This window comes from Crocodylus siamensis, chromosome 14 (assembly GCF_052110815.1).
Source record: "Crocodylus siamensis isolate JL-2025a chromosome 14, ASM5211081v1, whole genome shotgun sequence".
NCBI classification, from domain to species: Eukaryota; Metazoa; Chordata; order Crocodylia; family Crocodylidae; genus Crocodylus; species Crocodylus siamensis.
The window spans coordinates 3,663,839-3,687,532 of NC_143408.1; the positions used below are offsets into that span (position 1 = coordinate 3,663,839).

General features: G+C 56.3%; 1 protein-coding gene across 7 annotated transcripts in view; it reads left to right on the forward strand.

Moving 5' to 3' along the window:
* Window positions 1-23,694, forward strand: part of CELF5 (CUGBP Elav-like family member 5) — a 56,478-nt gene that overhangs the window by 14,162 nt on the left and 18,622 nt on the right. For 6 of the 7 annotated variants that reach the window (XM_090027065.1, XM_090027068.1, XM_090027069.1 and 3 more), the window contains exons 2-3: window positions 6,153-6,235; window positions 18,180-18,231. In XM_090027065.1, coding sequence (XP_089883191.1) covers window positions 6,153-6,235; window positions 18,180-18,231 — 135 coding nt within the window. The remainder of the gene's footprint in view (window positions 1-6,152; window positions 6,236-18,179; window positions 18,232-23,694) is intronic. The other variant, XM_090027070.1, reaches the window with a different exon arrangement.

The following is a 23,694-nucleotide window of genomic DNA, read 5'->3' on the forward strand; positions in this document are numbered from 1 at the left end:
TCTCGCTTTCTCAGGGTGCCTGGCTGCTTCACTGGTCTCTCCAGTCCACTGGGTGTTTGGGGGCTATCCCAGCTGGTGAGTGGGCCACGGGCAAGTACAGTCCGGATGCAGCCGTGTTCTGCTTCTTCCACCCACGGGCCAGTGCAGAGCCAAGAGTGGCAGGAGCTTGGCCAAGCTCTCTATTTTGAAGGTGAATTTAAGACACTGAGGAGTTGTTGAGAACACATTTGCAGACCTCGGGATAACTTGTTCCCCGCCCTCCACTCGGGCCTGCCTTAGCCCAGTTGGGCTGGGGGAGTTGCCAGTCTTTCTGACACCGATGCCACCCAGGTGGGGTTGGAGAAAAGCAGAGGGGTCCAAGGATCGACAGCTGCCAGCGTTCCCTGCTGCCTCCTGGGTCTCAGCAAGGTGAGGGGACGTGGTGGGAGCCGTGGTTTCACCCTGCCACCCACGTGGTAGCTCTGGCATTAGCAAAGATGGGGATCGTTTCCTGGGATCCCACACTGAGCAATTCCCACCCGTTCGCATCTTCTCGCCCATCCCACCCCAGCTTGGATCAGGGACAGTGGGAGACAGTTCTCTTCTCAGATCTGGAGGTGATCAGGCCAGAGAAAGCATGCAGGAGCCTGAGAGACCTGCCACCCCCAGGCATGCGGGGTCCCTGAGTCGGGGTGGAGGAACTGCCCTGCCCTGCGTGAGCTTTCCCACGGCTTTGTTGCACCATCGGGGGGGAAGACATGGATCTGACAAGGGCATTGGTGAGAGGGGTGATGCATCTGGCATCCTATGGCTGGTGGCAGGGCATTAAATAGCGAGTTAGTTTGCAATGGGGACAATCTCTCAAAGGACAAGGGAGGATTGTCACTGTGTGACTAGGCCAGTGATTCTCAGCCAGGGCACACCGTGTGATCCTTTTAAGGGTGCCTTGCCATAGTAGTACTGTTTGGTGTGCAAATGCCCACGCACCTTTCTCAAGATAAACTCGGAGGTTTTAGATAGGAACCATCGAAACCATGTTGCTCTGTCAAGTCTGCCTGAGGCCTTTGCAAGAGGAGAATTGCTTTATTATTATTATTTTTTTTGTAGTCAAGAAATGAGCAAAAGCTCTGAGCTGGCATTTTCCAAAGGGGGTTGAGAGCCGCTGAAGTAGGCACTGAGGAGGCTGCAAGGTCCTGACCCTATCCCTGCCTGTATTTTCGGTGAGGATTGGTGCAGTCAAAGTGGGATTGACACCTGGAAGAACTCAAGATCTGGTTCAAGTCTGAGGAGCAGCAATATGTGGGTGGGTGCGACCATCTGGTTAGCGGCAGCTGGGAGCATGGGGCCAAGAGAAGCCTGCTGGACCATAAGGTCTAGGCTCTGGCATTTCCAGGCCACGGTTTGATCCAAAATCCCTGCGTCAGACCCTCGCATTTGACTACAAGGCACAAAACTCAAGACACTAAGACCACCATCCAGCAGGGCATAGGCAAAGATGGGACTGAGAGCACAGCCACTGCCAGGACAGGGAAGGGACTGGGTAATAGCCCCTTTGAGCATCCTGGGGAGGGGACGATGCTCCGCTCCCCTTCCTTGCTGGTCTGTCTGCAGGGAAGACTTCCTCCCTGTGCTCCATGCATGGCAGTGAGCGTTACATTTGCCACTGGATATTTGAACACGCAGGTAACAAGGACCCTGCGCCTGGGTGTCGGGGCTGGATCCTGCTTCCGCTGAAGCTGCTGGCAAAACTCCCGCTGACCTCGGTGCCTCCAATCCTCCGCTTGCCATTCCTCTTTGGCCATTTCCTCCCCATCGAATTACCGGGGGCTGATTGGATTGCAGCCTGCTTAGCCGCATAGTTGCTTTTTAAAATCTCCTTTGCTCGATATTAAAAATAGCCCCAGGCCTGGACCCAGGATGCCATTTGGAGCATGCCCAGTGGTGGAGGCCGGGCGCAGTGAAGGATGCCCGGTCCGAGCAGTCTGCTCCCACCTGTGGTTGCAAAGTGGACGGCAGTGACTTGCAGGCAGGGAGAAAGAGGTACATAGGATGGGGGCGGGGAGCAGGCTAAGTCATCACTGCAATGAAGCCCTGGTCCAGCAATGTGCTTTCTACTCCCTGCCACAGCGGTGGAAGAGAAACCCCTGACCCGTGGGCGATCTGCTCGTGCACGCTCACCTTGGATAACATGGAGCTCGTTCTTATGTTTTTGGAGACTCCCCATCTTGATCCGTCTCGTGCAGCACAAGCACGCATGAAAAAGCTGCCAAATCTGCCTATATCTCTCTTGCGATGCTCGCCCGGGCTTGGGGGAGGGGAGGAACAAACAGATGTCTTTCACCCTCCGAGCAGGGGCGTGTAGGGAGAAAAAAAGCTTTTTAATGCTGTGCCGGAGCAGCAGGATGAGAAGAAAAAAAAAAACTCCAGTGTGTTTGGATTACAGGGGAGAGGAGGGAGCTGGCATGGAAAATATCCCACCCAGCTCCATCTCCTGGCTGCAGTGGCTCCCCTAAAAAACCCTAGACTGCGAGATTTGAAATGCAACAGGAGTCTGGCTGGTTTTTGTAGTGAAAGCGTGTTTTTTTAGCAAGAGGCTGGGTGTTTTGCAGGTGATCTCTTTTGCCGGACAGCTGGGGGGAGAGAGAGCCAGGCTTTTGGGTACCAAGTGTCCTTCAGGATCTGTACAACTGATGGAATAAAACCCGTTGCCCACAAAACTACTTGCTTCTTGCATTTGTCCCGGACCATTGTCTTTCCTGCCCAGTGCAGGGGACTGGACTTGATGATCTTCCATGATCCCATCCAGCCCCTCAGTCTATGAACCATCAGGCTAAAACACTGCTGTGCCAGGCACTGTCTTAGGCAGAGAGGCCTTGGGAATGGGTACCTTGCATCCGCCAGGGGACACCGGGGACTCTGGATTTGCTGGTCACGGTGGGAAATCTTTGTGCTCGGTTTTGTCCCTCTGCTAGAGCTGGCCTTTGCAATGTGCTCGGGGGTCTGTGGATGTGGCCGGAAATATTGCATGAAGGCTGAGGGGGAGTTTGCGTAGGAGCAGCCAGGGTTGATGCTCGCGATTGGGCCGGCGTGTGCTTCTGCAAGCTTCTCTTTGCAGCGGTCGGGGCTGGGATCGGGACCTTTGGTGGCTCATCCCTACCACGCTGAGCCAGGCGAACACTGGAAACCACTCTGCCACTGTCTGCCTGGTGCTGATGTGGATGAGTTTGAACCCAGCGTGGCTCCCCGTCCCCAGACACCCACCCTTAACTGCTGTCTTGTCCCCCTACGCGCCTCTAAGCTGGTGCAGGGGCACAGTGGTAGGGCAGTGGCTGGAAGGTTTCTCTGTCCTCTGCACTGCTTGCGTGTCTCCTGTGGATTAACAAGGGCTTGAATTTTCTGGGCCCCTCTCACCAGTGCTGACCAGTGAAATGCTGGCGAAATAACCACACACTGGTTGCACGTGCCAGGGGGAAGAGCAGAGCCTGGATCTGAAGCCAGCTGGCCCCTGGGTGCTCGCCCTGTCCCTGAGCCCCTTGGGAGTTTGGGCGTTACATGGCCAATCTCTAGCTGCAAGCAGTGCGGGGACCGTGTCTTGAGGGAATTCCCTGCTGCAATTTATCCCTGCTCAGACATGCGCTCAGGCCCAGATCCTGGTCTTCCAGCAGCAATTGCACCCTTGACTTGAGCGGGACCAGCAGCGAGAGCTTTGAAATGCTCCATTCAACCCAGCTCTGTGGCTCGTAGCATGTTACCGTCCCTCTGGGAGGCGGGGGCTGGGATTCAGCTGTTGTGTGCCCCCAGCCAAGCCCCTTGCTCTGTCTCCTCCAGGCCTTTGTCTCATCCCATTGGGTTGTAAGCTCATTGGGCTGAGGACTGCTATGCTACAAATGATGTCAGGCAAGAGAAGAGGCAGGGGCCGTCTGAACAGTTGCGTTGGGTCCCGTGAACTTGTAGTGAAAGATTTAAGTGTATTTAAATGACTGGCAGCTGGTCTCACAATGTTCACCCATCCAGGGGGCTCACGCTCCCCCCACTCCAGAGCTGGCAGCTGACCACAGAGGCTGTTCTGGGGTTCACCAGCAGATTCACATGGGTGGGGTGTGTTCAATGCCATCCCCCTGCTTCACTGTACACAAGGCTTGTGCTCCCAAGCACCTACCTCCATGTTAATAATGGGACTCGGGTTCCTAAATCACTTTGGTACTGTTGAAAATTGAACATGCACTCAGAGCTGTGGCTGGATTGTCCAGGATCCTGCGCTAGGGGCAGATTGTTGCGTGAGAGACAAGTACGTCCGTCTTTCTCCCGGTCCTGTGACATTTAGGTATATTAGCTAGGAAGCCAGAGTCTCGATGTGGTGCATCTCATCTCCCATTCTCCGTCTGGGCAATGAAGGCTCTTAATTGCCTGTCGGAGAAGTTTAATATTCACACGGTGTTTTTTTTCTAGCAAGAGCTGCAGGGTCAGGTATATTTACTTGGCGGAGGCAGCGTATTGAAGGAGGCTTTGTCTTGGGACCACGCAGGGGATAAGGGAGCTCTCCAATGGGAAATGTCCTGTGCTCTTCGCTTCGGGTTGGGATAGAAAGGGGGGTTGTGATACGAGGCTGAATGAGCCGAATCCTGCCACCCTTGCTCGCCCGAGCTGGAATTGTTTGCACCCGAATGCAAGAGAGCAGAGCGAAGGGTGGCGAGGCACGTGAGCTCGGTGGGATTGGGTCCCTTCTCCGGGCTGAGCACATCCAGAGAGCTCTGGCACAGAGATGTGTCCGGGAGGGCCAGCTCTGCCTTCACCTTGTGACACAATTTGGCCCGCAGCGAGCTGCCAGTGGGACGGGAAGGGCAGAAGGAACGCGCATCTGCCAGCCCTGGAGTCTGTTCCCCAGCTGTCTGCCCAGACTCGTGACATGGGGCTGGCGGTCCTGGGCTCCCTGCCCTTCCCTGCGGAGATGACTCCACAACCAGCCAGTTCCTCGGTGTTGTCCCGTTGCTCCATCCTTGAAACAATTCATATGGTCACAGACAATGAGGGTTGAAGGGATCTCGGGGGGTCACATCTAGCCCAGCCCCCTGCTCCAAGCAGGACCAGCCCCAACTACATCATCCCAGCCAAGGCTTTGTCTACCTGGGTCTTAAAAACCTCCAAGGATGGAGATTGCACCACCTCTTCGGGTAACCTCTTCTAGTGTTTTCCTAGGGAGATTTTTTTTCCTAATATCCAACCTAACCTTCCCTTGCTGCAACTGGAGCCCATTGCTCCTTGCCCTGGTTGCCCCCACTGAGAACAGCTCAGCTCCATGCTCTTTGCAACGCCCTTGCAGGCAGTTGAAGGCTGCTATTCAATCCCCCTCGGTCTTCTCTTTTGCAGACTCAATAATTCCTCCTCTCTTTGCCCTGATGCCTTTTAAATCCATAGAGGTGACCCGCACCTCTCCCCAGGATTTTGGGCAGAGATGTCAGTCCAGTCTTGATTGAAACCGTCAAGATCTGCCCCGTATTTTGACTGCTCGATACAGCCTCAAGAGCATTCCTGTTTGGGTTGCTCAGTGTTTCCATCCAAGCATGCGTGTCGGGGTAGCGGGATGGAGAGAGGGTGCAGAGAACCGAGGCTGTTCTTGCCAGGGATCCTGGCTACCAGAGATCCCCTTCCTTTTCCCCCGAGACATGATGCTTCTTAACCTAAAGTCTGGCCGTGGCCCACTTGTATCTAAACTCCTGGCCCTACTGCTGATTTCCAAGCCTCCTTCCCTGACTTTCAGGCCAGTTCAACCATCGGATGCATTCATTTGCATTTTGCCTTGGCTCTGGTGGGCTTTGGATTGGGTCCCTTGGTCCTGCTGTGTTGTTCCTCTGGAGTGCTTCTTCACTGGAGTTCACAGCACGGCCCGATTTAGCAACATCTGTGCTTCTCATTAACAAGCCTTCACCCCCCTTCATTGCAGGTAATGAATAAAGATGTTAAATAAAAACCTAGGCCTGACAGCAGCACTGCCTCTGGCCTGCTCCTCTCCGGGCTCGGTCCGGGGGCTTGGAGCAGCGGGCCGCGGGCTGGGTGGAGGATGGGGAAGTCCCGTAGCCCAGGGACCAGAGATGCATGCTGCTGTTGCGGCTGCATGGGGAGGAGGCGAGCTGGCCCTTGTGCATCTAATTTGGCGTTTGCTGTCTCCCCCGCAGGCTGCGCGTTTCTCACGTACTGTGCCAGAGACTCTGCCATCAAAGCCCAGACTGCGCTCCACGAACAGAAGACTTTGCCAGGGGTAAGCCCCGACGGGGAATGAATGATGCTCTGTGGGTTTGTTGGTTTGGGCCGGGACCACGCACCCAAGAGGCTGGTTGGAGCAGGGAACAGGGGCCAAACCTGCGGGGTCTGTTCCTGGGCTTGCCAGCATGGCTGCGTGTCCTCAAACACATTATTTTGCTGCTCTGGGCTTCAGTTCCTTTGTCTGTAAAATGGGCTCCAGTGCTGTTTACCCCCATTGCCCTGCTCCCAGCAATCTGACAGGTAGGAGATGTAGCCCAGGAGGCTGGTACTGTCTCTAGGGTGGCAGCCCTGGTTGGGGAAGCGACACAACATTGCGCTCAATAAGAAGTCATCAGTGGGGCAATGGCTAGAGCAGGAAGGGGTATCAAGTGGGGTTCCCCGGGGTCCGGTATCATTTAATATCTACATTAATGATTTAGATGATTGGATGGGGTGGAGTGCATGCTTGGCAAATTTGCAGATGGCACCACGCTAAGTGGAGTTGCAGGCACTCCAGAAGGGCAGGGTTAGGATCCAGACCGACCCGGATGTACTGGAGAAATGTTCCTCAATCGATCAGATGAAGTTCAACCAGGACAAGTGCAACATCCTGCACTTGGGACAAAATAATCACACACATAGATTGGGGGAGTGGGGGATGAGTGCCTGACTGCAGCACCGCGGAGAAGGACCAGGAGGTTACAGTAGACCGCAAGCTGAATATGAGCCAAGAGTGTGCTCTTGTTGCCAAAGGCCAACAAGCTTCCTGGGTTGTATACATGGGAGAGTTGCTTGCAGGTCAAGGGAAGGGATGATTCCCCTCTATTCAGCCCTGGGGAGGCCTCACCTGGAGTCCTGTGTCCAGTTTTGGGGACTTCAAGAAGGATGTGGACAGATTGGAGAGTCACAAGTGCAGAGCAATGAAAGTAGAGACGTGGGGAAATGCGGCTTATGAGGACATGTTGGAAGAAGTAGGGTGATTTGGTCTAGAGAAAAGAAGACCAAGGGGGGTTTGAGATACCTGAAGGGCGATTACAGAGCATGGAGATGGACTTTTCTCCAGGGCCTCGGGACAGGATGAGGAGCAATGGGCCTTAAGCTTCAGTGGGGGAATTTGAGGTTGGAGAGGAGGAATTTCCTGACCATGAGGGTGGTCAAGCATTGGAAAAGTGGCCCTGAGAATTTGGATGGACACTTGTCTGGGCTGGTTTTAGTCGGGGATGACCCTGCTTGAAGCAGGGGGCTGGATGAGATGGGACCTCATGAGGTCCCTTCCCACCCGACTTTCCTATCATCCCAGTGCAAGAGGCTGAGACCTCTCCCCAAAGGCCCAGGACTTCTTTGCACAGCAGCGCCTGTACCTTGCATGTCTCCTCGCAGCCCCCAAATGGCTGCAAGCGCCATTCCCGACCGGGGCTTGGCCCTGCAGGGCAATGGTCCAGACTGGTCCCATCAAGGAGGTTGTTCCCTGTGCCAGCCTATTGCCTGGTGGCAGGAGAATCGAGGCTGTGCTTGCATCCCCTCTGCACCTGGGGTCTGAGCCAGCCAGGGGGAGGACTCAGGGACTTAGGAGCTCACAGAGAGCTAGAGTAATTTTTAACACTATCCTTAACCACCTGCCCTCTTTGACCTCTTCTGGCCCCGAAGCCTTCCCTAACTGTCACCCAGCCCCTTGCTTTGTGCCGCTCATTTTCTGCATGGGCTGGTGTTTGCTTTTCAGGGCAGGAAAGCACACGTGATTTAATTACAGCCTAATGGAGGCTCTTTGGGAAGCTGCCTTCACCCGTCTTGGCAGTGGCTGGTCCAGGTTATTTTAGGGCATGGAGGAAAGTGCAGAGAAAGAACTGCTTGAATCTCATTTGACTTAATTGTCTTTGGGGATGGGCCGGGCTGCGCCGGAGAAGGAAGTACGGGCTTTCAGAGGCGTGAGGCAGCTTGGGGGAGTCTGCTCTGGGAAGCCAGCAGGATTTAGGCGCTTTGGGGAAATGTTACCCCCTTGCTTTGTTGTGAAGCAACTCAGCCATGCCAGCGGGCAGAAGCCTTTACCGCTTGGGGCCGGAGGTGTTAGGTGCCTCTCAACATGCACCGCTTGCAGATTGTCAGCATAGAAACCAGGGATTAGGATGGTCCACGGAGAACACATTGGCTTCTCTGTCTCCTAATCCAGACATCTTGACCCAGCGGGGAGATTGCACCGTGGCTCGGCAGGGTAGAGCAATCGTTCGGATGAATGCAGGCTCCTGCCCTGGTGCTTCCAACAGTGGGGCACTAAAATGTAATGCCCTGAACCATCAACTCATCCAGAAGCTTTGCAGAGCGGACATGAGACATGGCCGTGTGGACACGGTGACAGTCGCCCCTGGGGCTGGCTTTTGTCCTTGTGCCGTGGGACCAAGACGCTGCCCCTTTTGCTGCCCGTTGCTCATGACTGGCATTGCAAATGGTGGCTGCAGTAAAGAGGAAAAGGTCCTCTCTGCATCTCAAGCTAGCATGGCTTATAACATCTGTGTAGGGTACCTTGAACCTGAACCTGTGCCCAGGACCACCAGCTGCTGTGTTGAAAGAGAGAGGCTGGGATCATATAAGTGACTGAGAAGGAACAAGGGTGCCTTTCCCCTCCAGAGGTTTCTGGTTACAGGCTGGATTTTTATCATCCGATGGGCATTTATTAGTGTGAGTGTGTTGGCTTTGCTGCATTTTGCAGGGGATCACTGCCCGTGTCTCAAAAGCAGCCACCACGGGTGCCATTCATTGTTTCCCTCTTTCCCTGCATTGACTGTGTCAGTGCAGAGAGCAATATTGGGGGTTCATGACCATGGGTAAGGACCTGTGGGTTTCTCAGCCTGGTCTGGGGGCTCGACAAAGGTTGGATGCAAAAGGGAATTGGCAGCGTGACCTGGGGGCTCCAGCCCACTGCCTCTCCAGTATAACCCCCTGGCAGCCGGTCTGATCGCACGAGAGAAATGCAACCCTTTCAAGGCAGATAAAGTTCAGCCCCATTTCCTGGCTTGTCCTTGGCTCAACGGGGTAGCGTCTTACAGACCCTCCTGCCTTGAGCGACCCAACCATGATGACGTCTCAGTCCCTGGAGGGCAATGGTGTCTTGTTAGGACCACATTTGCTGACCCAGGCTTTCTCTTTCCCTCTGGGGCTCTTGAAATCTCAAACCAGCACCTTCCAGTTTAGCCAGGGTGGGCTTGTTGCCCCTCAGCCTGACACCATCCGCCAGATAAGAGCACCATTCGGAGATCTGTGCTCTAGCTGGCGTGGATTGGCAGGTGGACAAAAGTTCATCTTTCAGGGCACGGGGTTCCTGAAGGATTTGCATTTGTGCTTAAGGCAGCCCAGGCCTGGATGGGGCAATGAAAAGCAGTGTAAGGTGCTGGAGGAAGCAGTGGCGGGCCGGTTACCTCAGATGGAGTCATCTGTTAATAAAAGGGCGAAGAGGCCCCTGGTTGCATTCGGGGTCTGGAGTGCATGGAGCAGGATGGAGATCGTGACAGCTAATCCTGGCCCCAGAGCCCTCGGACATAGCAGCTGCGGACCCCTTTCTTGGCAAGGTGGGTGAGGCTCACGCTCCATCCGCCTGCCGTCTCCACCAAGTCAGCGCAGCAGTGGCTGGCACTGCCCTGCAAGGGTAGGCTGTCGACTTCCTGGTCCTCATCCCCAGCAGAGAAACCAAAGAGCCAAGAGGGAATCTTTCCTGCAAAGCCCAAGATCATGCAAAGATAGAAATGGGCAGCAGCTCCATTCCCTTCCCACGAGCAGCTTGCTGGCCTGGGTAGCCGTGGTCCAGCAGCATCTCTCTAGCACCAGAAGGAGATGGGAGCTTTGGATCCGAGCAGCAGAGAATCCAGCCCTGAAGCCACCTCCGGAAGCTACCGAACTCCTCCGGTGCTGGCCCGCATGTAGGAGCAATGCACATCCCCCCCCACCTCCCTGCTCCCCGGAGCGCTTATCCCTGGCTGGCTGAGGTGATATTATATCTCAATAACCCATGCCTTTTATTTTGCAACTGTGCCCGAGCTTCTGAAAGGAACCGGAGAGGTTATTAATGACATGCAGTGATCACACGCCCAAGTTAAAGCCTCTCACTAAGTGAAATTTGAAGGAAAAGGAGCCAGCTTTTCAATATTTCGCAGAAACGCTTTGTGTCTCTTTTCATTTGCAGCCAGACAGTTGCAAATTGCATAAAATTGCTCCTGAAGAAGAAGAGGGGAAGGGGAGGGGGAAAGCGTGGCTCTCCTGGCAAGGTACAGTTACAGTTTTATTTCTTTGCAGAACAAAGCAGGGCCTTGCTGAAAGGTAGACAAGTAAGTGGCAGAAATTGGTATCGATCCGGACTGGGAACCAGGGCAGGTTTCAGAGCAGCAGTGGGGTTACAGAGACGTGGGGGAAACTCACGACCACGGCACGGATGAGGAATGTGGGGCCGGAAAATTACCTGGAGCCGCAAAGAGATCCCAGGCATGCACCAGGGGGTGAGAGGCAGCAGAGCCAGCTGCTGCAGATGGGCATGAGGAGCCAGGCAGCGACGCAGCAGCAGTGCTGCAGGGCAGGGACAAGGGCTCGGCTTCACCCCTCCCTCCCGGTCTTACCCCACAGGGCGAGAGCAAAACTAGGCCTCTCTGTCAGGGCCACGATGCACCCAGCTTAGCAGAGATCCAGGAGGAGCTGGTGGCTTGGGGAAGGGGTGAGGAGCCGGTAACCTCTGGGGCTGGCGGGGATCAGTAGCTCCACAGCTGCCCCCCTCCATGCACGTCCTGCCGAGCTCCTTGGGGGTGGGAGGTGAGACTGGACTGCTGGGGGGTTCTGCAGATAATCCTGTCAACCTGGTGGCAGAGCAGAGGCGGTGGGAAGCCTGTGCTGCCTTCTGTCCCCATGCCTGGGCTCGGAGAGTTCAGACGCCAGGTGAGATGCATCAGCAGAAGGGCAGAGGATGCAGGGAGCGTGCTAGGGCAGCCCCATGGCATGAGGACACTGGATCCAAGGCAGGTCCAGAGCGAGCAGGGATGGCCACCCCCTTCTCCACTGGCTGCACTGGTGACCTGGGCGCGGGGGGTGGCAGAGATACCTGGAGTGAAAGACGGACAGAAGCTCCCCTGCGCAGCCCGGAAGCCACGCATGCGCTCCACGCGGGCGCGTGAGCGGGAGCACCGGGGCCCGGCCCTCGCGGGTCCCCACGCGCTCACGCTTCCCTGCGGCACGGAGCGTAGGCGCGGCCCCCAGATGCCGGCAGCCTCGTGCCCACGCGTGCGAACGCGCCCCACGCGCGTTCCTCTCCAAAGACGCCCACGCTGCCAACCGCGGTGACACGCTTCCCAGCCGTGTGCTGCTGCCCAGCCTGGTGCATGCACACGCGGGTGCTGCGGCCCCCCGCCGTAGCGTGCACGTGCCAAGGTTGGACCCTGGCAGGGCATTTCCTATGGCCCAGGCTTTTATTTATTTATTTATTTTTATCCCCCCCCCCCTTGTGTGTTGTTGTCACAGGAGGTTTTTTTCTATCTCTGTGTTTGCATTGCTCTGAACCAGAAGCTGCAGCAGCCTGGCTGTCAGGAAGTGAGCGGCACTGTTAGCGGTTGCCATGGGAACTGGGAGTTAATTAAGGCCTGTATGGAAAGCCCTGGGTGGAGAGGTCCCCATCACAGCCTAGTTCTGAGGCACACAACCACCGGCCTCCTGTTTCTCAACCACAAAAGAACATTAAATTAGCAGAGACCCCTGTCTCCCCAATCACTGTAATTAAGTCGCAGTGGGGGCGGGGAAACCACGTAACAGGTGCGGCTGCATCTCCCAGCCCTTCCGGCTGAGCTCTTCGGAGAACGTCGGGTACCTCCGCCGAATTTCCTCGCGTGGCGCGGTCCTTGCAGAGAGAGCGGAGGTTTCTCTTCCCCCTCCCAGCCTTGGCAAAAGCCCCTCCTGCCCTCTTGCCCCAAAGCCGTCCGTGCCTGTCCCTGAGGCTGGGTATCTGGGCTCTGGACAGTGATGCTTGATAGACCGGAGGAGCGTGGAGAGCTGGGGCTGGGCCAGTCATCCAGGCAGGAGCCCAGGGGGCTTTTGAATTTCCTGAATTAAAGCAAGGAATCGGTGCAGGTGACGGGCTCGTTCTTCATCAGCCGGCAGAGGGAAATGGGATGCCACGCGGGGCTAGCTTGGTTCCCGCCATCCGTCCCTGGCACATCTCGAAGGAGCATCCCCAGCTGTCTTTGGTGCCGCTAAGATAGGACGTGGGGGTGACTCCTGGCACCAAGTGTTGCACCTGTGGGACGTGGGCAATGGGTGGGTGGCTGCGGAGGGGGAGAGCTGAGAAACCTCCTGCAGGAAGCTGCTCTGCTGGGCATTTCATCAAAAAAACCAAAAAAACCCTTTCCTGCCTACCTGCAGGAGGCTCGGATGTGGAGGTAATACCTTGGCCCCAGATCTCCCATCACCCAGTGCCTCGCTGCTGTTGAGTGAGAGCCGGGGGCATGTCAGGCCCCAAAGTGGATGCAAGAGCCCTTCCCTGCCGCGGTGCTGCCAAGAGCGGGTGCTGACCCCTACAGCTCTTCTCCCCTTGATCCCCGTGGTGGGGGGTGACCTTCATACACTCCAAAAGTCAGAAGATAGGGGAGGATCCAGGCTGCTACCTCTGAAGACTCCAGCTGAGGTCAGGGGCCAAAAGGACTTTTCACCAAGGTATCAGGACCAGAAGAGCCTGGAGCAAAGGACCACCATCCCGGGTTGCATCTGAGACTGGGTGCTGCAGTGAGGGTTTGTCATCCCTGCTGAGATCTGGGTTTGGAGTCCCAAACTTCAAATACCAGCAGCGCAGGAGATGTTGCGGGAGCTCAGGGGACTCAGGACACGGCTGATCTTGGACCTAGCACCCTTGAGTGATCTATTTTGGGTGCCCCAGGAGATGGTTCGAGAGAGGGTCTGGCTCCAGACCTCCTTGGGGCATCTTCCGGCCAAAGCTCGTTTGGCTGCGTCTTAACCAACTGCTTTCACTGAGCAGCACAGGCCATGCCAAGTCTTGATCTGCCAGTCCCCAAAGAGCAAGGCTCCCTTCTGGGCTGTCTCCTGCCAGTCGTCGTAGGATGGAATGAGGCCTGGTCGAGCAGCCAGAGCAGGAGGCGGGCGGCCAGGACTCCTGGGGTCTGTGGCTGGTTCTGCTGCAGGGTCCTGGGGCATGTCCCGTGCCTCAGGTGCCCCCTCTGTAAAATGGGGTAATGATACTTTCCTGTAGCATGAAGAGATGGGGCTGGGAGGGAACGTTGTTGAATACTTCTGGAGGGACCAGAGCAGAGCTCAGGGCTGAACTGGCAGCCTGGCTGATGGCTTCAGAGGAGGGGCCAAGGGCAGAATGATCTCCGCTCACACCCTTGGGGACAGTCAGGACGGATAAACCATGCTTGTGCCCTGCCCCTCCACCCTCCATCATAGAAATCACAGAAAATGTAGTTGGGCAGGGACCTCAGGAGATCACATCTAGTCCAACCCCCTGCTCCAAGGAGAACCAGCCCCAGCTACATCATCCCAGCCAAGGCTTTGTCTAGCCGGTTCTTAAAAACCTCCAAGGATGGAGAGCTTACAGCCAGGGCGCAGTTCTCTGGTGGCCCCACTGGAGCCACCTCCCAGGCAAGTGGGTTCCCAGCCTCGGGCATTTTGTTGGGCTGCGAAGCGGGGCTCTGGGCAGATGGGCAGGGTATTTTCCGCCAGCTAGGTGCGACCAAGCCACGCTGGCTGCTGGCCGGGTCTCCAAACGCTCTTCGTTCCTCCCGAAGCTGGTCTCCCACGAGCCAGCACTCGCGGCGCGTGTGTGCCTGTGTGCAAGTGCATGCGCAAACACCCTTGTCTGCCTCTGACCCACTTAATGCTACCGGGTTACCCAGGTCGCACCAGAGGGGCCGTTCTACATCACTTACGCTTAATTAATAGAGAACAAGCCCTCCTGGGGCCTGGCTCCCTCCCTCCCTCCCGCTCTGCAGCCCAGGGGTTTCCACCACGAAGGCACAGGAGGCAGGCAGGGATGGCTTCTGTCTCAGTGGTAGAAGGCAGCTTTGGGGGGCTGCTCACCCCCAAGAAAGCTCCAGGGGCAATGATGCCTTTGAGTGGCAAATGCTCAGCCTCTTGCTCGCTGCTGGGAACAAGATCCTTTGCATGCAGGCCCGTGCTCCAGGGGACTTTGGCAGGGCTTGCTCTTGGGCAGGCAGTGAGGGACCCCCGAGAGGACATCAGACCTCTTTGGAGTCAGTGGCCATTGTCCCACTGCTGTTGGGGGGACCAAGGTTTCACGCTGGGCATCTGCAATCCCAGCCAGTGAAGCAGCAGAGATGGCTCGGAGAGGCAGCTAAGTCCCTTCCCAAAGGAGCTTCCTGCATCACAAACCCAGAAAAGGGCACGTGCATGTGGGGAGCAGCTCAGATTGCCACTTATTCACCCACCGTGTAAAGGCCTCCGTCTGCTGCCCAGGCCTCCTTGCTGGGCAAGGATGCGCATCTTGAGAAAGGGTCGAGAGCAAAGAAAGTGAGGGTGATAGTGATTTGGAAGTGAAGCACCCACACTCACACCCATGCCTGTGAGATGGACCGAAGAGACCGATAGACAGAGCAATGTCCTGTACCTGGGAGCAAGCTAGCCGGCCATGGCAATGCCATCGCTGCCTGCCAGTCATGCCAGGTAGGGCACTTGGCAAGGTGCCTTAGGGGAGTTTGCCAGGGGGTGCGGCCCTCGCTGGCCCAGGGGTATGTGTGAAATGTTAATGTGAGAGTCTTCAGAAATGAACAAATAGGTTAATTTTTAATGCTCATCTAAATAATTTAATGAGGAAAATCAAGCTCGGGCAGCCAGGCAGGCTCAGCCTCATAAATCATTAGCAGAAGTCCCCAGAGCGATGTGTGTATGTGTGTGCATGCACAGGACATGCATGTGCACAGGTGTGCGGCATGAGCATGTGGGCATACATCTGTGTGCCTGGGTGGTTCCTGCATTCATGCCCAGGTGTACATGTGGCATACCTGTGTGCTTCTCTGCATGCATGATGTCTGCACTGCCTGCGTGCATGGGCCTCTGCACCCAGTGGAGCATAAATGAACCTGGCTGCCCATATCCATGGGCCTTGGCATGTGCACACGGAAGTTCCCCAACACAGCAGGACGCGGCAGCTGCAGAATGACAGAGCTTTTGTCCTCCTAGCTCTTGCCCTTCTCACTGGGTGGCCAAGTCACCCCCCAGCACTAGGCCTCGGTGTGTCTCTCTGTAAAATGGGGTTAGTGATGCTCACCCATCATTGCCAAAGGCTGTGATGAGAGTGCTAGGCTGAAGCGTGGGTTTTTCCTTTGATTGGCAGTGGTGGACGTCCCTACGGAGGCCCTGCTGTCTAGGTCTGCCAGGGGACTTCTGCCACGAATGTGGTGCATGCTGGAAGCATTAAGCTCTCCGGCTGCTCGAAGAGGCTCTCGGCCTTCTCCATCTCCACCCACGTCTCCTATCGCAGCGGAGGGGAAGCCAGGCTACCAGGTCCCCTCGTCACTGCTGCGCCACAGGACTGGGCTGGCTGGAGAGGATGGAAGCAGGAAGCGCGGCTGTTGCAACTCCCTAGAGCTTATGAGCGCCTGTGCAGAGGTGTGGGGGGGCCCTGTGTGTCCCGTGGTCAGGCTGGCTGTGGCTGCAGCCCTGTACCAGCAAAAGCAGGTGCCACCGGTGTCCCAGGCTGAGGATGAGACAAGCCTGTGGTCGCGTGGCAGTCGGCAGGGGATGGCGCGGCGGCTCCGAGGGGTCAGTCCATGCTTGCTCCATCACTGGCAGCTGGGGGTCTGACCTGCCTCTGGGGTCTGAGACATGGCCTGCCCGCCCCCCCCGGCACTGCGGAAGCCGTGGCCAGGGCTGGTTCGGGGGAGGCGCGCTGCCTTGCTGGACCCAGCGCGACATCCCTCCGGGATGTGCCTGGCAGGGAGAAGGGGGCTCGGACCACGGCTGACCGCGGTGGGTTGCTGGGAAGCTCTCCTGCCGGCCCCCCCCCCCCCCCCGTTCTGCACAGATCATATCAAAACCATCTCTTTTGTGCACAGAGGAGGGAATGCCCCGAAGAGCCGGTTACCACGGCAACCACAAATGTCAGGTTCCATGTGGTGAATAACCGTTACCATGACGACAACTCCTTTTTACCCAAGGTGCCATGAGCTGGAGTGACAGGCGGATGGGGGCGGGGGATGGGCAGGGGCAGGAGGGTCTCAGGTGCCTAATTCCCCTGGGACCTGCATTCGGTGCTCCCCAATGTGATCCCCACCCAGATTTGCCCTGGGGTGGGGCAGTTGGAGCCTGCATCCCCGTCTGCTCATCTTCCCCACGGATGAAGCGGTGCCGCGGGGGCGTGGGTGCAGTGCCAGGTCAGGGGTGCGGACTGCAAACGGCAGGGGGGCCGGTGGGCTGAGTCCCGGCTGCCAGGGAGGGTCCGTGGCACTGCAGGGGGTGCGCTAGGACCGTTCCTCTCCTGGCAGACCACGTGCCCCCTGCCATGAGGTCCCCCAGGGACCCAGGCGGCAGGGTTTGCCCCTGCTTGGCCCCCGGATCAGGGGAGCCTTGTGAGTCCCTGTGCAGGATGGAGCAGGGAGGGTCTCCCAGAGGAGTGGGGCGGGCATACGGGGTTTTGCCTGCACTGGCCGCATGGCCTTCCCCCCTCCAGGGCTGGGACGCTGCCTTCTGGCAAGTCGCTCCGTCCCCCCCATGCAGCTGGGATCTCCCAGGCATGGCAGGGTCTGGCGTTCGGCTTCAGTCTTTGCAGGCATAACTTCCACCACGTGCCTGCCATAGCCCCGTCCTGCCATGCCAGTGGTGCTGCTGGCACTTCAACCCGGAGGCTCCTGGCTAGAGGGTCTTGCCTCTCCGCTCAGGGTCAAACCTATTGCTTTATTTGGGGTCAGGGAGGAATTTTACCCCCTAGTCAGATTGGTTTGGACTGAGGGGTTGCCTTCCTCTGGAGCAGGGGGCACAGCCCTCTACCTGGGATCTCTTGAGCATCTATTAACACTCTTTCACAGAAGCAGAGCATTGACTGCCCTGGGCCCCCTGCTTTACCTGTGGCAGGGTTGGGTGTGATGTCTTATGCTGTCTTGCGGTGGACTGTAGTTTTATGAAGAGTTGAGGTGATGGACTGTATGGGATTGGACTAGACATGACCTCTGGAGGGTCCCTTCCAGCCCCACTTCTCTAGGATGACCTGGTTTCCTTTTGACTGTGCTTGAAAGCCCCTGAACTCTCACCAAAGCCCAGCTCCTGCACACCTTGCAGTGGCTCAAGGCTGTGGGAGCTGGAAAGGAGCCAGACACAGGCAGGATTAGGTCTCACGGTTACACTAATCGGCCTCATGCCCCTCTGACAAGGCCAGGACTCCCAGTTTTGTGCTCCGAGGGCGGAGGATGCATTGCTTATGGAATCAGCTTCAGTCGGACAGAGGGTCTAAGAGATGCTGCAGAGGTGACCAATGCTCCTAACTCCTCTAGGTCCTGTGCGATGATCCCTTTCCGATGGTCTCCAGTCCCAGGTCTTGATGCTCGCAGGGACCGTAGCCACAGAAGGCCACGCGACTCCATTAAGTAATTGGCCTGCAGAGGTGATGGCAGGGCTTCCCCAAGACCCCAGGAGTGTGCTCTAGCTCCCAGCTGTGCTCCCCCTTCCAGCTTCCAAGTCTGCAAGGATGGAGCATTTGCTTCTGGACTCAGAGTCTCCTGCAAAGTGCCCAGTCTCCACTTGGGCAGGCACGTGCTCTGCATGACCACAGTAGGGAGTGACGAGCACTGGATGCCCCAGAGATGATCTTGCCCTCCCCAGGACATCTGGCCACCCTGCTATGATGAGTGTTCATTGCCCAAGAGGGGTGAGGGCATGGTTGGGCAGAAGGGCTATGGGATAGGTTCCTGGGGCCTTATACAGCTATGCAGGGGGCAGTGAGCCCTGGTCTTACGGTGTCTCTCCCATTGCAGATGGCGCGCCCGATCCAGGTGAAGCCGGCGGACAGCGAGAGCCGTGGAGGTAGTTGTCATCTCTCCTTGTTCCCCCTCCCTGTGGGTTTGCTGGCGTGGGGAGCTCCCGGTGCCTGCTAGGGGCACTGGCCTGGCCTGCCTGGGCTCCCTGCCCTGGCACCATGGGCTCTGCATTGTGGTGAAACACTCTCCCCAGGTACCTGAGGCTCAGCCAGTCTAGATGCACTAGTGTTGGCCCCGGGGAGGGGCGACCGTGCTTTGAAACGGAGGTGGACATCTATGCTGGGGGCCTAGGCTGCAAAGAAAAGCAGGGAACTGGATGCATGCACCCATCAACTCTCACCCACTTCTGCAAGCTTACACCCAAATGTTGGGCCTCCACACTGCCTTGGGGTGTGTAGCTTCTGCTCTCTTCCCTGTCCAGGCAGCTATCTCCCTGCCTGGCACTGCCCAGTCTGAACTGCGTGTCCCCGCCTGCCCTGCACCGCACCTGCCAGTTAGGAAGATCCCCAGCTCCTGTTGCCTCCCCTAATGCCCACTCCCTTGATTTTTGCATTGACCCCTTTTCCAGCCTTGCTAAGGGTAAAGTCTCCTCTCTGCAGCAGCGGAGAGGGGATGCTCTGGTGCGGTGTCGAGCTGCTACGGAGGCACTGGAAGCCTTGCTGGCTTTTGTGTGCCAGCAGCTGCATGGATGAGGCAGGCTGAGCTGGGGCATGCGGGGATCTGTGTTTGTTCACACCGGAGATCGCACCAGTGGCAGACGGGGGACGTGTGACCCTGGGCGCTGCCCACGAGCCCATCCCATGTGTTGCTCTTCCTGATCCAGCTGGCGTGTTCCTTCCCGCATCTCTCCTGCCTGCTCTTCATGGCTTGCTGCTGCCTTCTCAAGCAGTTTGGGGGAGGTGATGTTGTGGGAGGCTGTTTTCCTCTGTTTGGTGGCACATCCCAGGTACCGCGCTGAGGCTGTGATGGTTCCACAACTTTGCTTTTAATTGCCTGTGATTATTTCCTGGCATTTTGCTTGTCCTGATACTCAAGTTCTGCGCTAGCAGGAACCAAGCAAGTTCAGTGTTCAGGAGCATTTACTCCATATACCATATTTTCTTGCATGCAGCACACACTCCCACACCCCTCAAAGCTGCTGGAAATTGTCGTGTGTTTTACATGCAAGAAATATGGTAAGAACAGTTTCATCATTTTTTAGGGGCCGGAAGGGACCTTGCAGGTCATCGGGCCCAGCCCCCCTGCACTTGGGCAGGAAAGACTGCTGGGGTTGGATGACCCTAGCAAGATAGACATCAAGATGCTTTTTGAAGATCAGGGTGGATGACTGTACCCCTTCTGGGGGGAGCCTGTTCCAAACCCTCGGTATTCAACTTGTAAAGAAGCGGGGTGTTTCTGCCTGGAGGGTCAAATGTAAAAGAAAATCTTGCAGGGAGAAACACAATGAGCTCTGCTCTACTTTACTACAAGGAAAGCCCTTTTCCCCTTCGTTCTGCTTTTCATAGCCTAGGTGCATATTAGATTTCAGGGAATGTTGTATGTGAAAAACTATGGTAGTGGCTGGTTTTTCCAGGTATGCGGTGGTTAGATGCCCAGCACCTGTTAGGTTGTGAGAGCCTAACTCCCTTGGGCTGCTTTGGGGGAATCCCTGCTGTCATGCCTCTGGGAAACAAAGACAGGATTTTCAAAAGCCGGGTACACCTTTGTTTGGCGCCACCAGTCACTAGGCAGCTTCTGAAAATCCCGTCCCAGGCTAGTAACAGGCATGGATTCTGATCCCAAAGAAACTTCCTTATTTTTTAAGCATGGTGGACTTGAGGATTTGTTCCCTCAAACGTAGGTCAGAGACCCCTCCATGCACTTAGGCAGATGTGTAATGGCACTGCCAACCAGCACCGCAGCATATGCTGCTGTACTCTCATAGACAGGCTCCCCAAAGCATCTGTGTGCAAGATGCATGGGGATGTGTGAACACACGCGTGCCTGCATTCACCAGTACCATACACACACACGCCAGACAAAAAGGGCAAGCTGCGATCCATTTATTAAGCCCTCCAGCTCTGTTATATCTCGGCATATAGGATATCACTGTACATTAATTCCCTGCCGTAATGGAAGCACTTTGGAAGGGGGAAAAGCTCTCTTTTCCAGCCTGTATCGTATACCTGAGCTAGCAAACCTCCACGGATGGAGGCAGCCTCCAAGCCATATGCTGAAGCCCTGGAGAAGGTGGAGTTCATACTTCGCCAGCCCTTCCCCTCGAGCTGCCCAAGGTCTCTGCCAGCGAAGGACAGCAAGGCACTTAGCAGGGAGGAAAACCAATAGTGATCGCAAATCGTGCAACCCCGATTGGATCCATCTGCACCCCGAATCTGCAATCTGATGTCTGTACACCCCCTGTCCAGGCAGGGGTTAAGTCCCATGGGTCCGGCGTCCAGCTGCAGGATCGGGGCCTGCGGGATGCATCTGGGCTGGGTGATGCCCTGCTTGGGACAGGGACCGTACGTCTGCAGAAGCACCGCGGACACAGCAGCGGCTGATGAAATAATAATCATAATTACCATCCTCCTTTGCCCCTTGGAGAGTCAGGAGAGCCGTGCTACTGATTAGCTGTCGCATCGCCTTTGCGGCTGCCGGCAGAGAGCAGTTCTTGCCAGGGGATGGGACAGCACAGCAGTCTGGCATTTCACAAGGGGCTCCATCGACTTCAGTAAAACCAGTTTTCTCAGGTCCATCAGAAGGAGAAAGACCATCTCAGTCAGGCTGTTAATTATGGTTATCTCTGCACCCCTCCCTCCCAACACATACCAAAATGAACTTTATTATATTTAAAATAGCAAGGCTTTTCTTCATTATTGATCATTAGGCTCTTACCCATCTGGAGAAACTTCCGTCCCCAAACGTCTCTGCCTGCCAGAGCTAGGAAAAAGGAGTCGCACACATACACTCAAAAAAAAAAATCATTTAAAACACATTTGCCCCTCTTCCTGCCCAGCAAAAAGGTGAAAAAATGACATTCTTTTTTCACCCACGCATGGGAAAATTCAACAAAAGTTTTTGCTGTATTTTTTTTTAATGCAACTTGATTTTTTTCAGCTGAAAGAGTTTTTTTCTATATTCCATTTTTTGTCCTGGCCAAAAAAAAAAAAAAAAAGATCCAATGAGGGGAGAAAAAATTACCCAACCGGCTTTTATTTTTCCAAGCAGACGCCTCAAGAAGGTCACCAATAGTTTCCTATGGTGGATGTTTTAAGCCATTTGGAGGGGGAATTTGAAGAAATATGGGTTTTCTAGGCCTTTGTATTTGATTTGAATACTCCCCCCCCACTATATCTGTCCTGTGCATCGCCACTGAAATGCACCCACTTCTGGGGGCTTGGAGCAAGGCATCCTGTTGCTTTTTTGCTGGGACAAGAAGAAATCAGTACTGAGGCCTGTGAGAAAGGAGAGTTGGAGCTGAAGCCTGTGCATGCAAGGCTGCCAGAGAGGGAAAGTACTGGCTCACACTCAGCACCACACGCATCTATCCTGCCAGGTTTCCATGGCACTCCTGTGGCTATTTAAGTCTGAGTCCAGTCTCCACTGACGTACCATTGGGGAGCAGCCTTGGGCTAAATAAATACCTCCCCCGAATCGTGATCGCAGGACTGCCCCGGGCCATCTGCAATCCCTAGCACCTGATGCTGCCTGTGACCCAGAGCGGGCAAAACTGGTGCAAAGCCCGTTTCCCAGTATAACGAAACTGGAGCGTGGGTATGCATTCCGCCCATCTTCCCAGCCGCCCTGGCCTTGCTAAAGGTAGTTTCACTCCTCCTGATGCTCGCTCTGGTTTCCGCCTGGTATTTGCATCTCGATAGCAGCGTTCACCCTGCAGGACCCAGAAAGGTTTGGTTCTGGGCTGGTTTGCCCCCTCCCAGGCTGCACCCAGAAAAGCCAAGGGAGGGGGACCTCCCCCACCCAATTCCTTCCCCTCGCTGCATTGACACCATGGATTGTCCTTCCTGTCTGGAAATGATGGTGCGGGAGTGAGCAAGTGGACGGTGCGGGCTCCCCCTGCTCCCAGCACGGTGCGGCTCCCATCTGCTGCACCTGCTCCCAGCCTGGAGGCGGCAGGAGGAAGTTGGGTGCTATGATTTCCCCATCGGGGCCGAAGCAGAAGAGTCTGCAGGGAGTATGAATGCAGGATCTGGACCTACACGCTCTACCGTGAAGCTGAGCCAGCCCGGTCCTCACAGCTCGTGATCCCAGCCCACTCCCACCTCCCACTGACTGGACAGTCGCAATCTGGATGTGTTTCCAGCCACCAAGTCTCGGATGGATGCAACGTCCCAGTGTGTTTGCTTGATGGGCTCTGCGCAGCCCCAAGGAAGTCCAGCCACCAGCAACAAGGCTGGAACAGCAGCCCCTGGAAATACCCTGCACCGTACAAGAGCCTGGGTAAGGAGAAGAGGCGAGGACTGAGCACTACAGGGACTGGGCTCCATCTGGCTTGATTATTTTCTTCCTCAGCTTCAGGGTAGAGCGAGCATCTTGCATTTTCATAGCAACTTCCAGCCAGCAGCCCAATATACTGGGATCCGTTCACTCGCCCTGGAAATGCAGCCGGTGCTGGGGTGGAACGTAGCACAACAGCCGCACCAGGGTTTTGTGGAAGGGCAGCTTTGAGACCCAGCAGTGTAAGCTCTTGCTGCTTCTTCATCCTGTGGCTGCGTCCCACCTCTTTGCTTTTCTGCGGGGAGGTGAGCGCCGAGCGCCCTCTTGCTGTTTGGGCTAGGTCCGACAGGCAGGTGCAGCCAGCTCTGGGTTAGAACAGCCCTGTGCACCCTCTCCCACCCACCCTGTGGTCTGTCTACAGGGGTCTGGCAGTCCTGTGAAGGAAGCGAGTCGCAGGCAAGCAGTGGTAGCCGGCATCAGGCAGGTTTCTTATCATCACGGAAACTCGGGAATGCCTTGGTGGGGTCCCCGCGACCCTGGGTCGCTCACAGCCTCAGGGGACCAGGTGTGCCATCGCTGACCCATTCCACCTCCCAGCTGCATACAGCCCTTGGCCCACTTATTTTTGACTCCGAGGCCTCTTCCCACCTCCGCTGCGTGCAAGGTGCAGCCGTGCCTCGGAAATGATTCATGTCGCCGGTTCGGAGCTGAGGCAGCAGGGAATGGGGACGTAAGCTCTTGCCCCGTTTGCTGCCCTCCCTCTCGCCCAACAACCCCAGTGCCAGCAGGGCAAGGAGAACCACGCTCCCCACGTGCACGTGGCAGGAGGTGGGCGCATGAATTGGGTCAGGAGCCTCGTGGTGGCCTGTGCCAGGAGCTCCTGGGTGTGGGGCTCAGGGGATGCCTCAGACTGGGACCAGGCCTCTGTGGTGCTTGGTGCTGTGCATACCTACACTGCCTGCACCCCCAGTGACGGGACTGGCTTGTTGGCATCACGGTGCTGCTCTCCGAGGTGCGAAACAAACCCAATCCCCCTCTTCAAGCAGATTGGTTATTAGCACTGAGGACAGGAATGAAT